This window comes from Heterodontus francisci, chromosome 38 (assembly GCF_036365525.1).
Source record: "Heterodontus francisci isolate sHetFra1 chromosome 38, sHetFra1.hap1, whole genome shotgun sequence".
Lineage (NCBI taxonomy): Eukaryota > Metazoa > Chordata > Chondrichthyes > Heterodontiformes > Heterodontidae > Heterodontus > Heterodontus francisci.
The window spans coordinates 37,774,648-37,788,293 of record NC_090408.1 but is presented as its reverse complement, the minus strand read 5'-3'; the positions used below and the strand labels follow the sequence as shown (position 1 = coordinate 37,788,293).

Sequence of the window (13,646 nt, the reverse complement as noted above, 5' to 3'; positions counted from 1 at the left end):
TCGGGCTAAGGCAGATTGCTAAGGTAGTGAAGAAAGTTTTACTTGCAGTCACATATAGCATACCCGACCTGACAGCACTTGATGTTGACACCAGGCGCCCAAAATGGAAAGTGTTCCATTTCCCAGCAGGTTATACCTTTGCCAATCCATCCAAATATTGTTACATTACCTCATTTCATTTTAATATAAAGTGCATGATCATCATTGTTGCCATCCACTTCACTGCTCCAAGTGGGTTGGAATGTGCACAGACAGACTTATCAAATTCCTAATCTAGGGAAACTGTCAAGCTGTCCACACCTAAACATCCCACTTCAAGGCTCAACATCTTCAGTCCTATTTTACAGCAGTCTAAACACCCAGATTAGAATCTTTACACAGTGAAAGGCAATGCAACGCACAAGCTACACTTAATCTGTGCAACAGACTATACCAATGAAAATATTACACATGAACAATCTACCAGACAATGCAATAAAGGCACAAACACGTCAGGGATGAATTTCAATGGGCCCAATGGCATGGCCTTGCCTCCAAACAAATAATCTTTACAAGAACTAAAGTTCAAATACTTCTGAATTTAATTGTATAGATTTCCACCCCTCAAATTTGTCTGTTAAGAATTCAGCCTGCAATGCACTGAATACAGCAGCACTTGGGTCAGTTCAGGTCCAACGTTGGAACAAAAGCATGCATCCACCTCATCAATGAAAGCCTGAACTGGAAGCAAAACATTGAAATAATGCCTGGATCGCACAGTTGGTTAATATGTTGACCTTTCACTCTCAGGAACCAAGTGTGAACACAACGTAGACTGATAGCTTAAGGACTCAAGTGCCTCCAGAGCATTGGCCCACAGCTCAGAAGTTCACCATAAATTTTGTTCACACCCATTTCCTCAGATATGACAAACTCCATGCTCTAAATTGGAAGTCAGAGATCACTTTACCTCTTCAGCTGGTTATATTAAACTTGACCCAAAAGACTACATGATGCCAACACTATGTCTGAAATTAATAAACTTTCGTTTCCCCAGTATTTTCTTTAAAAAAAAAAGTCAAGTTAAGGGGTGTCAACAGCAAAACATTCCCAATTCAGTATGGCCATAATTTAAGCAGCATATTCTACCATCTACTGAAGATTCCTGTTTTGAGTTACATCTGCCATTCCAGTCATTGGTGAGTTTCGTCTCCCTTTCAACTTCCAGACCCACAATGATGGGTTCACAACCAAAACCTTGTCTTTTCTCTTATAGAATGTTGACTGATCTGTTGTGAACTTCCTTCATTTTCTGTTTGCATCCTAAATCCAACATAAATGGATTCCTCACACCAGCCACAACAAATACAACAGTTATTCAGACTTGAGACAGTATGGAGCAATACACTAAACGACCCATGACAAACCACCACCAAATCCCTTAGCCACCACAAACCCACACAAGAAACAAATATGTGCACCCAAGTTAGACTGGCAACAGAAGCAAAGCATACAGTGGTAAGTTTTTAAAGTAATTGAGATGGAGAGCGGAGTTATGCAACTCCAGTGTCAAATTGCAGGCTGCATAACCCACTCTTGGTTCAAGTGCTTTTTTTAAAAAAAGAAAAAGACACAAGGGCACCAAAACATAGTCCCCAAATTACAATACAAATCAGATAATTGCTCCGTCGTAAAATGGGATTAAAACTAAAAGAACCACCACAAACTCGGGAGGAGGCATTTCACAGAGCCTTTGTGTGATTATGCCTCACGTGTCTCCAGTCTTATCCCTTTCCCTGGGCTGTAAATAATGCAGGATTCACGCATTTCAAAAACTTTATAGCAACAAACACTAAAAAAAAATAATAAAGGCATGGTTACTAATGGGGCTGATTATTAGAAATTGACCAACCAGTGCTGTGTGAAAAATTAATAACTGGGCAATAATATGCATTAAAACTGGTGAAAATACACAGACATATGCCTGGAACAGAAAAGGCACACCCCACAAATCTTGTGTGGTTATATAATAAATGAGTGGAGAGAGTTGAGGTAGAGGAGGGAAGGGAGGAGGACCCTGCTGACCTTGTTTGCCGGCTGCTCCCGATAGAACGCGAATGTTGCCATTACAAAGTTGCAGAGTTTGGAACGTTCGACACCAACAATCGCTACAATTCTGCAACATTACAAAATGGCAACTAGGGCCAAGCAGAGGAGGCAAACTTTTACCTGGGGCTCTTATTTTAACGACTGATCAATATTTTAACCCCCCCCCCAATCCCCCTCCCTCCCTCTTACACAACCCTCCCTCTTGCCTCAAATCAGGACGAGCTTCTCAACACGTTCCCTTTTGTTCAAATTAAAATAACTCCCGAAGAGTTGATCCCAATTCTCTGGATCTTCTGGAGGTGGAAAAGAGCTGATGGGGCTCGATTTCCCCAATGACGTAACCTTACTGTATTTTCGTCCTTGCCTTTTTTTTTTGTTTTGTTTCTCTCTCTCCTGTTACCTTTCCCCAGCTCCACCATTCCCCCCGAGAGAGAGCGTTTACACACAATCCATATTATTAACGTCTTCCCTCCTCTTCCACCGCCAGGTTATTTTTTTTTTGCATCCCTGAAAGGGCACGGTATTTATATTCTTCATTTCTGTTTCCAAGCCCTTAATAAAATGGCCGCTGTCCTACTTCTGCTGGGTCGGATCCTGCCAACGCGGTACAAAGTTCCAAAGTTGGCCCCAATTTCTCCAATGGCCTGTCACTGGGTCCGATGCAGAATTTTTGGAAATCAACACTTGCATTTCTCTCCACTCCTTCCCGAAAAAAAGGACTGCACTTAAATGTCTTAATTTACAAAAAATAAAACACAGCTTAAACTGCAAGCCCAACTAATAAACCCACCCCCCCCCCTCCTTTCTTTTGATGATAACCAACATTACAAAATCATCAACTGAGGAAACGCACAGCTACTCTGTCCCCCCCCCCCCCACCGCACACACTATTGTCAACCTGCTGGATATCGGCCACAATCAGATAATTTAGGGATCGAGGTGGTATTAAAAATGTAATCACATTTCTCTCTCTCTCCCCCTCCCTGCCCTGAAACCCCTCCATAAAAAAATACTTTAAATATTTAAATTAGCCAGTGTATTAAAATATCTTTTTAATTAAAAAGCCAGTTCAATAACCAGGTCAAAAGTGTCACAAAAAAAAAACAAGTTTTGTCACAGTCGAGGCTACTCAAGTTTACAGTCTTTAGCAAGGCGAAATCTGCAGATTTCAGTTTTAAAACCTACGTCTCCTGTGGATTTTAAACAAATTAACAGCATTCAAAATGATCCACACTCGGCTCTCATGCGCGCGTAATGCAGATTCATGTCAAACAGCAACTATTTTTGTCCCACAAGGTCTTTCGCTTATTCTAAAGATTTTATTTCCAAAGTTACAAGAACTAGCAGCTCAAAAACAAACCTCCCAAAAAAAAGAAATTCAATTAAGAGGTCAACCTCAGCCACATTGTCCTCTTAACCTCGGTTTGCTGCTCATTATTGGAATATTTTGTAATTTAGAAAAATATCCGAGAATGGGCGCGTTCATGACTATGAAGTTGCAAATATGGCTCCTCATTCCCTCTTACTTGATCACCGATTGGAATATCTCGTTGTATCTTTAATTGCTCAAGTTCCTTTCACACGTTTTACAAACTTCAAACATTGCACTCTTTTTCTAAACAAAAAATGGAAAAGTTTGCCAAGCTCCAGCATTATTAACTAACCAGCTTCAGAGGCACTTGCAAAACTCTTGGTGCATTTCATCCAATCCAACTGAGGTTTACAGACCTGGACTATACACTACTAAAATATAGCAATTCAAAAAAAAATACATATACTTCAAAAATAAGGATACAATATTTTACACATTTGCAACTAGATGCCTGGGAAAGCAGGTATAGGAAATGCTCCATTTATAAACAGACAGGACCCCCACATCAACTATTTATCATCTTTAAAAAAAAAACACAAAGATTTAGAGAGAGTCTGGAAGTTTTTTTGAACAAATCTTACATCTGAAGGCGTCCTATTCCGTAGCTCTAAATGAATTCTTTTCTTCATATCCATCTTTGCCACCAAGGCTGATTTACAATATGAAGACAAACGCTCTGGTCACCAAAATGCTGTTTCACACAGGGAGAGATCTACTTGTAATACAAGCTAACGCCACTACAGCGCCGAGCCAACCCAACTTGATAACTAACTCCCAGGAGGGGCGGGGACTCGGCTCCACTGATGGACGTGCCAGTTGGCCAATAGGATCCCGTCCAGCCCAGGGCTTCACCAGTAGCAGCGAGAAGCAGCGGCCGGGGCGGGAGCTCGAAGCTGTTAAAGTTCGGTTGCAGCTGGGATTTTTCAATGCATTAAATGGCCCTTTGCAGCCCGAGTAAAGGCATGGTGGCAAATGGCGTCCTTTAATATGGGTGCAAAAAAAAAAGTATTTTCTGATTCCACAAAAGCCCACCATCCCAATAAAATAGAGATTTAAAAAAAAAATTGATGCTCAGTCCAACCTTTTTCCATCTTAAACTCAACCCGTATAGATACATATAAATACTGCATTGTTGCAACTTTAAAAAGTAGCCCAATCAAATAAGTTCCTTCCTGTGGAAGTTCAGCTTTTTTGCGATGTACATGACTGACTTGAGAAACATACGGGATTGAAGTAGCATTTAAAAATATAACAGCAAGCAAATACCGCTACAGAAACCCCATATTAAAGTCTTTAAACATTTTTGTGGGTCCCTTTTTTTTAAAAAAAAATATGGTTAAGGGGAGCGGGGGAAAGAGACGAAAAACAGCTTCCATCACGTGGCGTTGTTTGTTTTTAAGTTGCTTAAAAACTAATCCAGCTTCAATTAACAAATTACATTGCTGTTAAATATATTTTTACGCCATTAATGCAAGTCTTCAAAATAACACAGCATAGTACCCAAACAGTCGCTTACTGTACACAACAAAATGGAAGGGCATTGTCATGTCATGAGGCACACAAGTCAACGTCCTCCCCGCATGGTTCTTCATTAGCATGCAAAAAATTTAATTACCTTATTGTCCAATCATTGTGAAAAATAAGTACTTTTAAGTGCAAATTTCAAATTATTGAAAGCGGCACGTATGCATATATTTGCAACGTTTGTACATATGCACAGGAGCAAATGTAGTGCAATAAATTTTAATGTGCGTCACGCGCAATTTTTAAACTACAAGTCCGGAGAGGAAAAAAATTAACTTCACCGGCGGGGATACTCAGTTGAGCGACGTGCCGAGGGAACCAATGAGAAGGGGGCTTTACTGATTGACGCAAGGTGCTGCCAATCAGGTAGCGTCCCACTTGATTGACAGTTGAAGACAGCCAATCGCCAGTGCGGGGGAAAGGCGGGACATAGGCAGCAACCATCGAATCCGGCAACAACAGATGTAACAAAAAAAAGATACGGCGGGTCACGTGTGCTCCCGGGCGCCATCTTACTCGCGACATTTCTTTTTTAAAAAACATAAAAAATTGCAAATTCCGCAACATAAAACCTTTCAATTCTTAATGCAAATTATGAAATAAAGCAAGTGGTTTTACCTACTGCCCATGGGCGCTCTCTGCCGAGCTCCAGCGCCGCGCTAGAGGCGCAGAAATAATGCAGAACCAGTAACTACGCAACAGTTTCTCTGCTGCAACGCGGCATGGCCGTCTTTGTAAACGTGCATTTGTTTTTTTTTGCAAAAAGCAAGAGAAAAAATAATGCAATCATATTCAGTAATGATTTGCAATACTAGCGTCCTCTTGTCAAACTTTCGCGACAGCTGGAGTTTGCAGCGAACCCCCCTTTTTGAGGCATTTTTGTTGCACCATATTTTTTAATTCCTTGCGCGGATCACCTCAATGTTTTTTTCGGCTGCTGGGGTGTGTCACCAGGCGGCCCCTCGACCGAAGTTTTGCTGTTTTGCCAGCGACTGCGTGCATCGTGTGCGCAAATGATGGGGTTTAAGCTATTCTTTAAACCGTCTCTACAATGCGCTGCATTCGCATTACTCCAACCCCACCTCCAGCAACCATTGACCGCTCCCATCAGCTTCGGTTTTGCAGAACTGTGTAGCATTTTCGTTCAATTTTAATGTCTTTTCGAAGAATAACATTGCATGACTTGTAACAACAGCAATTTTTTAAAAAATCACCTTGTTACAAAATATATTAACCAAGCATTACTTTGAACACGAGTTTATTTTTGGGTTGGTTGCACTTAAAATATCGCACTGATAAAAAGATTCTTAAAATACGTTGACAGTTTTGAACCTACCCATATATGGAATGAATCTGCACATTAATTAATGTGTTGGAGTTGGAGGAGATGCTTTATGCTGTGAACATTTTGGTGATGCCCAAGTGACAGAACCAGTTCAAAAACACAGTGGCAGAATGATTTTTATTAGGCTTACTCGGCTGAATAATTCAAAATGTAAAATGCAAAAGTAAAGGAAACTAATTTTAACAAAGCAACTTTTAAAAAAAATGTTTTGGTTCTATTCCTGTTTAAAGGTGTAGTCAAGAATTACTCATTTCTGTTGAAAAATGTAACCTGCTTTTCATGCATGTCACTCTTAACCAAACAACTCCATTTCTTTAAATGAGTTTGCAATCAGCCTCTGTAATTGGAAATCTCGCTTAATGTCAACAGCTAGAAAGCAACAGGATCATGAGTTATGTGAAGGTGGGGAGCTCAATAGTGGGCCTACTAATATTTTTCATTTATGTCAATGACCTAGACTCAAAACACCCAATGCACAGCAGTCACATTTTTCTGATGCTACCAAACGGGGAGGTGCGGTGGAATTGGAGAGCAGCTGAGAAATTAGAGTGAATTGGACAAGGTAAATATGTGGACAGATCGATGATGGATGATACTTCATGCATACATATGGAAAGTACTGCACATAGGAAGGAAAACAAAGCAACACACACACACTCCTGGAATGGTGTTGAAATAATAACAGTTGAAGTGGAAACACTCGCAATGGACTTGACAGTGCAAATGCCTAATTAATGTAAAAACAATGCTTAAAAATACAAATAAAATGTTAAATTACGTCACCAAATAGCCATGCCATCCAGCAGAGTCCAAGAGAGTCTTTCATTGCACCTTTGGAGATGTGGTGTGGAGTCTGTTTGCCCTGTGTTTTTATCCGTTGTCATGATTTTTAAGCTATTTTACGGACTCCCAGGTCACCTGTAACTTTTGGGACTGGACAAGATTTTTTTGTCCAATGCAGGAGGTTACGGCCCTTCTTCCACTGTTTGAAGGGAATGCTCCTCAACTTCTTGCCCAACCAATCCCACCCTCCTGTTCTTGGCCTACCCAGTGGGGGTAAGTCGGGGATCCTCCTCATGTGGCTGCTCCTGGGCCTGGCCAAAGTGGCCATCTACAGGTCCAGGTTGGATGTGGCCGATGGGGACGGGAATGGCTCACTCGAGCTTCCTGCTTCTGCGGTATTGTCCACACCCTGCAGAAGGAGCACATAGTGCCTGCGAGTACCACTGAGGCCTTCTGCGACTAGTGGGCACCGCAAGGATTGGAGTGTGTAGTGGGCACCAGCAGCAATATTATTATTTAGATTTATAAATTTCCTTTGTTTTCATAGTTACATTTTTATGAGTTTGTCTCCCTTTGAAAAGGAACTACTTTTGGTATTTGGTTTGTCAGGAAAACCCTATATGCCAAATGGGACATATTAATTTCATCAGTTGGAAACTTACCTTAGACTTTTAATGGGAAAAATCCTACAAGTTACCTTTTTTAAAAAAAATAGCAGCCAAGATGGCCACTGCAATTTACATTTGAAACACCAGATTAGACTGGGGACAAAGAGTCTAACAAGAAGCCCAATCAGAACAATGCTTTGGTTAACTGAGTTTTTTTCACAATCTCAAGTTATGTAAAGGCAGAACTAGGTTGTATGTTAGGAAGTAGTTCTTTTCTAAGCAAATAGTGGGTGTGTGTGAAACAGGCTGCCAGCTTGTGCAGTGAACTGTGATTCACTGAATTCCTACAAGCAAGATTAGCCAAATGATCCTCCTTAGAGAGCCATTCAAAGTCATCTTGAGGCATTCATAAGTGGAGACGTCCCTCCAGGGAGTTCACACTGGCAACCCCACCTAAGAGGTGTTTTGGGTTTTAGACTTTGGACCTCATTAAAAACAAAGGGGATTGATAGAACCATGTGACTCCTTGTTCATCAATGAAGAAACAGGAAGTTTTGTGACACGGACAACAGACAGGCATAACTGAGTATACAGCAACAAAGCAGGCGGCTGCTCCCTTGCATCTCTCTCTCTCTCTCTTTCCCCCCAGAAAATATCAAGAAAAGAACCGGCCGTGACTGGGGAACCCTCCAAGCCTACAGACCATTACAGCCAGCAACCAGGGGAAGAGAATCAACTACCTATTCTGCCTTCACGAAAACTCTGAGCAAAGCAAGCCAACCAAAGTGCACTTTGACCAGTGAGGACTTCAAGAATACAGCTTCAGTCGAGGACTACTGGATTTACAGACTGTATTTAAGTTCCCTTTATTCTGGACTTTAATCCAACCACCAAATCTGTTTCCCTCTGTAATCTGTGTGTGTGTGTGTGATTCTCGTGTGAATGTGTGGATGAATGTGTAGTGTATTTGTAGCATTTTTAAATTGGGTTAGAGTGTTAAGTATAATAAACTTACCTCTTGTTTAAACTCAAGAAAACCTGTCAAATTGGTTCTTTTGCAATCATATTAGAGGAAAAAGGTACAACACTCACTGAGGTGGTAATCACACATACTGTTTTAAAAAGGAATAAACCGTGTTGCGGTCAAATAAGTGGAAGGGCGAAAGGGGAGCCCGAGACTCCCTCCTCACCTGGCCGTAACAGATTGATGACGTGGGCAACCCAGTGACTCCTTATTGTTTGTTTTAGAAAAGGTATACCAAACAGATGAATATAAGTCACAGGAAATTGTGATTAAAATGTACAGTGTTCTGATCAGACCTCACATTTATTATTACATTCGGTTCTGATCACAACTAAATGGGCGAGGGAGGACGAAACTTCACAATCTCAAGTTATGTAAAGGCAGAACTAGGTTGTATGTTAGGAGGTGGTTCTTTTCTAAGCAAATAGTGGGTGTGTGTGGAACAAGCTGTCGGCTTGTGCAGTAAGCTGTGATTCACTGAATTCCTTCAAGCCAGAGGCTGGACCTGTTTCTGGCTGGGGTGGAGATCACCTCATACAAAAGGTAGGTACTGTATAACATTAATCAGAGCCAGAGTGGTCTCCTGAATTCATTGCAATTGCCTACGGGAGTAGGACAGGAATTTTCCAGATTTTATTCCCACTAATTGCCCTGTGTTTTTATCCGTCGTCACGAACACGTGCAATACCGAATGATGACTTTTTTTTTAATCCATTGGTTGGAAATGTAAATTAAACTTTAAAAAAGGGAAAAAATTAATATAAGGTGACGGATAGTAACTAAAATGGCCACTATAATTTGCATCAAAATAACCTACATTCCAATGTATTGAGGTGGAGAAGTAAGGTCTGGTCAATCCCGAACCAGAAAAATGGCCTGGGAATTTTGAATGGGCTACCTGTCCTGCCTTCATTAACAAGACATTAAAAGCAATCTTGGAACATTAACACTGGTGGAGATGGACCACTCAATAGGTAATCACTGGAACAATAGGACCCTGAGAGAGACTGGAATTCTTAGACATGATCTAATTAAATTGCAAGAGACAGAATATCATGTGACAGACCCAACATCTGTGTGAAACTAGCTGCTCTTTCTCTCTGCAGGCAGACAAGCAACTGAAACTGACCATTAAGGACCCAAATGGGGTCAGTGACCCTTCTTCGGAACTGACCCGAAATGTTAACTCTGATTCTTTCTCCACAGATGCTGCCAGAACTGCTGAGTATTTCCAGCATTTCTTGTTTTTATTTCAGATTTCCAGCATCCGCAGTATTTTTCTTTTATTCCCTACTTTTATACTCCATCCCCTTGCAATAAATGCCAACATTCCATTTGCCTCCCTAATTACTTGCTGTACCTGCATGCTGACTTTTTGTGATTCATGTACAAGGATGTACAGATCCCTCTGTACCATAGCATTCTGCAGTCTCTCGCCATTTAAATAATATTCTGTTTTTCTATTCTTCCTGCCAAAGTGAACAACCTCACATTTTCCCACATTATACTCCATCTGCCAAATTTTTGCCCACTCACTTAACCTATCTATATCTCTTTACAGACATTTTTGTCCTCCTCACAACTTACTTTCCTACCTTTGTATCATCTCCAAATTTGGCTACAATACACTCGGTCCCTTCGTACAAGTCATGAATATAGATCGTAAATAGTTGAGGCCCCATTTATCCCGACTCTCTTTTTTCCTGTTAGTTAGCCAATCCTCTATCCATGATAATCCAGGAAGCTTTTATGTGGCACCTTACCAAATGCCTATTGGAAATCCAAATACACTACATTTACTGGTTCCCCTTTATCCACGCTACTTGTTACATCCTCAAAGAACTCTGATAAATTTGTCAAACACAATTTCCCTTTCATAAAACCATGTTGACTCTGCCTGATCGCATTGATTTTCTAAATGATTTGCTACTACTTTTTTAATAACGGATTCTAGCATTTTCCCAATGACAGATGTTAGGCTAACTGGCCTATAATTTTCCGGTTTCTGTCGGCCCCCTTTCTTTCCAATCCATTGGGACCTTTCCAGAATCTAGGGAATTCTTTACAACCATTGCATCCACAATCTCTTCAGATACTTCTTTTAAGACCCTAGGATGCAGACCAGGGACTTGTCAGCCTTTAGTCCCATAAGTTTTCCTAGTATCTTTTCTGTAGTGATCGTGATTGTTTTAAATTCCTCCCTCCCTTTTGCCTCTTGATTTTCTGCTATTTTTGGGATGCTTTTGCATTTTCTACTGTGAAGACTGATACAAAATACTTGTTCAAAGTCTCTGCCATTTCTTTGTTTTCTATTAATTCCTCTAAGAGAACTTTAGCTACTTTGTTTGTATTTGTACAAACTATATTTGTAGAAGCTTTTACTCCCTTTTTTTATATTTCTCACTAATTTACTCTCGTACTCTAATTTCTCCTTTATTTATTTTTATTTTTACTCTGCTGGTTTCTAAAAATTTCCCAATCTTTTGGCCTACCACTAATCTTTGCACCATTGTATGCCTTTTCTTTCAATTTGATACCATTCTTAACTTAGTTAGCCACAAATGGTGCATTCTTCTCACAGTCTTTCTTTCTCAATGGAACAGTTATCTCCAGTGGCCTTTAGCCAGGGAAGGGAAGGGAAAAATCATCTAGGTGTTCCCAGCTGTGGTATAGCACAGTGTTGTCCAATAGCAAATGCTGACTAGTCAAAGATCTGGCTACAGTGTCATCGTTTAGCCTTCATTTTGGTAGAAAACGCCTTGCATACACTCACAATGCAGGTAAATGTACTTCGGATGTGCAAATTTATTTAACAAACATCTAAAACATTACAGTAACCAAGAAAGTAAAGCACTTGCAATAATCAAAAAACACTCATGCTCTGCTTTTTGTCTTACCATTTTACTAAAAAAAAAAGACAAAAACATTTAAACATTGTCTTACGGGCTCCCACCTGCCAAGAATGAGACACATTAATTTCGCCACATGAACATTGATTTTTAAACTGTCACTGGAAAGACATTTGCATCGTAACATACAGTACTTGGAAACGACAAAGGGGCCACTCCCTGCTCCAATTTAATCCACAATGGACATTTGATTACCAGACGTTGAAGGTGGAGAGGCTAGTATTCCAGGTTAACTGCTAAGATGGGTGAATACACAAAGAGACATGGTCAGACCAGCTTAGTCACATGACTAACTGGCTGTTGGAGGTTTTTTGAATTTGAACATGCCACAGAGTTTTAAAACTCAGAAAGCTGTTTGCTTCTGGACTGGAAAAGACCTCTCTCCTGTCTGCTCTCATCTTGTTCTCACCAGCTTCGGAATCCATTGAAGATATTTGAACCCTGAGAGAGAAAAGTCTCCGACAGTGAACACAATTTAAGAATACTGGGTCCCAACGAAAAGCAAGATCTACCTACAAGCGAGGACTACAACGAGCCCGAAGCACAGTAACAGAAACCCCTCTTCAGAGATTGCCTCAAACCTCTCCACTATTTTTCTTCTGCTCTTTTCTGTCTCTATTTGCATGTGCGTATCGCGTATGCATGCTAGCGTGGGGCACAGCTTGTATCCATAGGCGTTAACCGAATTAGAGTTTAAGTTTTATTTTATTTTAAATTTCATTTTTCTTCTTTAAACCTGAGAAAACCTGATCTGCTGGTTTCTTTGCCTTATAATTGGAAAGCGGTGAACAAGGATTCACCAAGAGGGAGCTAAAAACACTGCGTTGAAAAATCAAATCCTATTACAAGAAGACCAGGTGAAGGCTGAAAGAGACCCCAGATACCTTTCTCACCTGGTTGTAACATGCATACACTATGCAAATATGAGTATTGAGATCACATACCCAACCATGCCATTGCTCATTTTTTATTTACTAATCAGAAATGCAATTGGCCACATTTAGATTTCCAATTAATTATCCATTGGTGTCCAGTGGCCAACAAATTTTTAACAACAGTTGGTTCGTACATGGAAGGTACATACTCAGACGGCCTGTGATGAAAATGCATGTGTACAGAGTGAAGGCAGGATCAGGTAAGGTATGACCTCTGCCACAGTGGAATAGCCTGTCAATATTAACTATGGGCGAAAAACCAGGAGCTCGCTGGTATGGCAAGTAAAGTCTTGTACTTAAAATTTTGCACAGCTTATTTATTTTGTAACTAGTAAATTGCCGGTGGCAAACTGATGAATATAAAACTTGTTTTTATATATTCAAGATGGTGACAAAGTTGGATGGAAGACTTCAGAAACTCCATCAATAGAGACACCTAGTAGCCAGATCTTCTAATGACATCAGTACGGTCACCAGCAAAATGTAACTGGCAATGTTGACATAGCAATTTACAATGGTAAATATTGATAGTAAAGCATAACCAAAAACATAAAATCAGAAAGTAGAATTTGTGGAGAAGAAGTGCATACATTATACAAAAGTTTCAGTAAAATATAGACATGGTTTAGGTGGTTGAATCTCTTATTCCAGTGAATCTGAGACAGAACAAAGGAGATAAGGGGAAAAAAGAAAATGTTAACCTAAAGGAGAGAGATACTGGAAGGACTGTATCACTATTCAAGTAAAGAGGGGAAGTATAGGTTAGAAGTTTTGAATATACAGATGGTTTCTTTTATTCTTTCATAGGATGTGAGTGTCACTGGCCAGGCCAACATTTGTTGCCCATCCCTAATTTCCCTTGAGAAGGTCGTGATGAGTGGCCTTCTTGAACTGCAGTATCCTTGTGATGTAGGTATATCCACAGTACTGTTAGGAAGGGGGGTTCCAGGTTTTTGGGTCAGCGACAGTGAAGGAATGGCGACATAGCTCCAAGTCAGGATGGTATGTGGCTTAGAGGAGATCTTGAGGGTGGTGATGTTCCCATGCTTCTGCTGCCC

At 40.5% G+C, this 13,646-nt stretch overlaps 1 protein-coding gene across 2 annotated transcripts in view; it reads right to left on the bottom strand.

Annotated features, from left to right (window-relative positions):
• anp32a (acidic (leucine-rich) nuclear phosphoprotein 32 family, member A) overlaps nucleotides 1-4,919 on the bottom strand; it is a 36,733-nt gene extending 31,814 nt beyond the window's left edge. The window contains exon 1 of one of the 2 annotated variants that reach the window (XM_068018129.1): nucleotides 4,042-4,919. In XM_068018129.1, coding sequence (XP_067874230.1) covers nucleotides 4,042-4,095 — 54 coding nt within the window. In that variant the 5' untranslated portion in view covers nucleotides 4,096-4,919. The remainder of the gene's footprint in view (nucleotides 1-4,041) is intronic. The other variant, XM_068018128.1, reaches the window with a different exon arrangement.
• Between the last annotated feature and the right edge of the window lie 8,727 nt (nucleotides 4,920-13,646).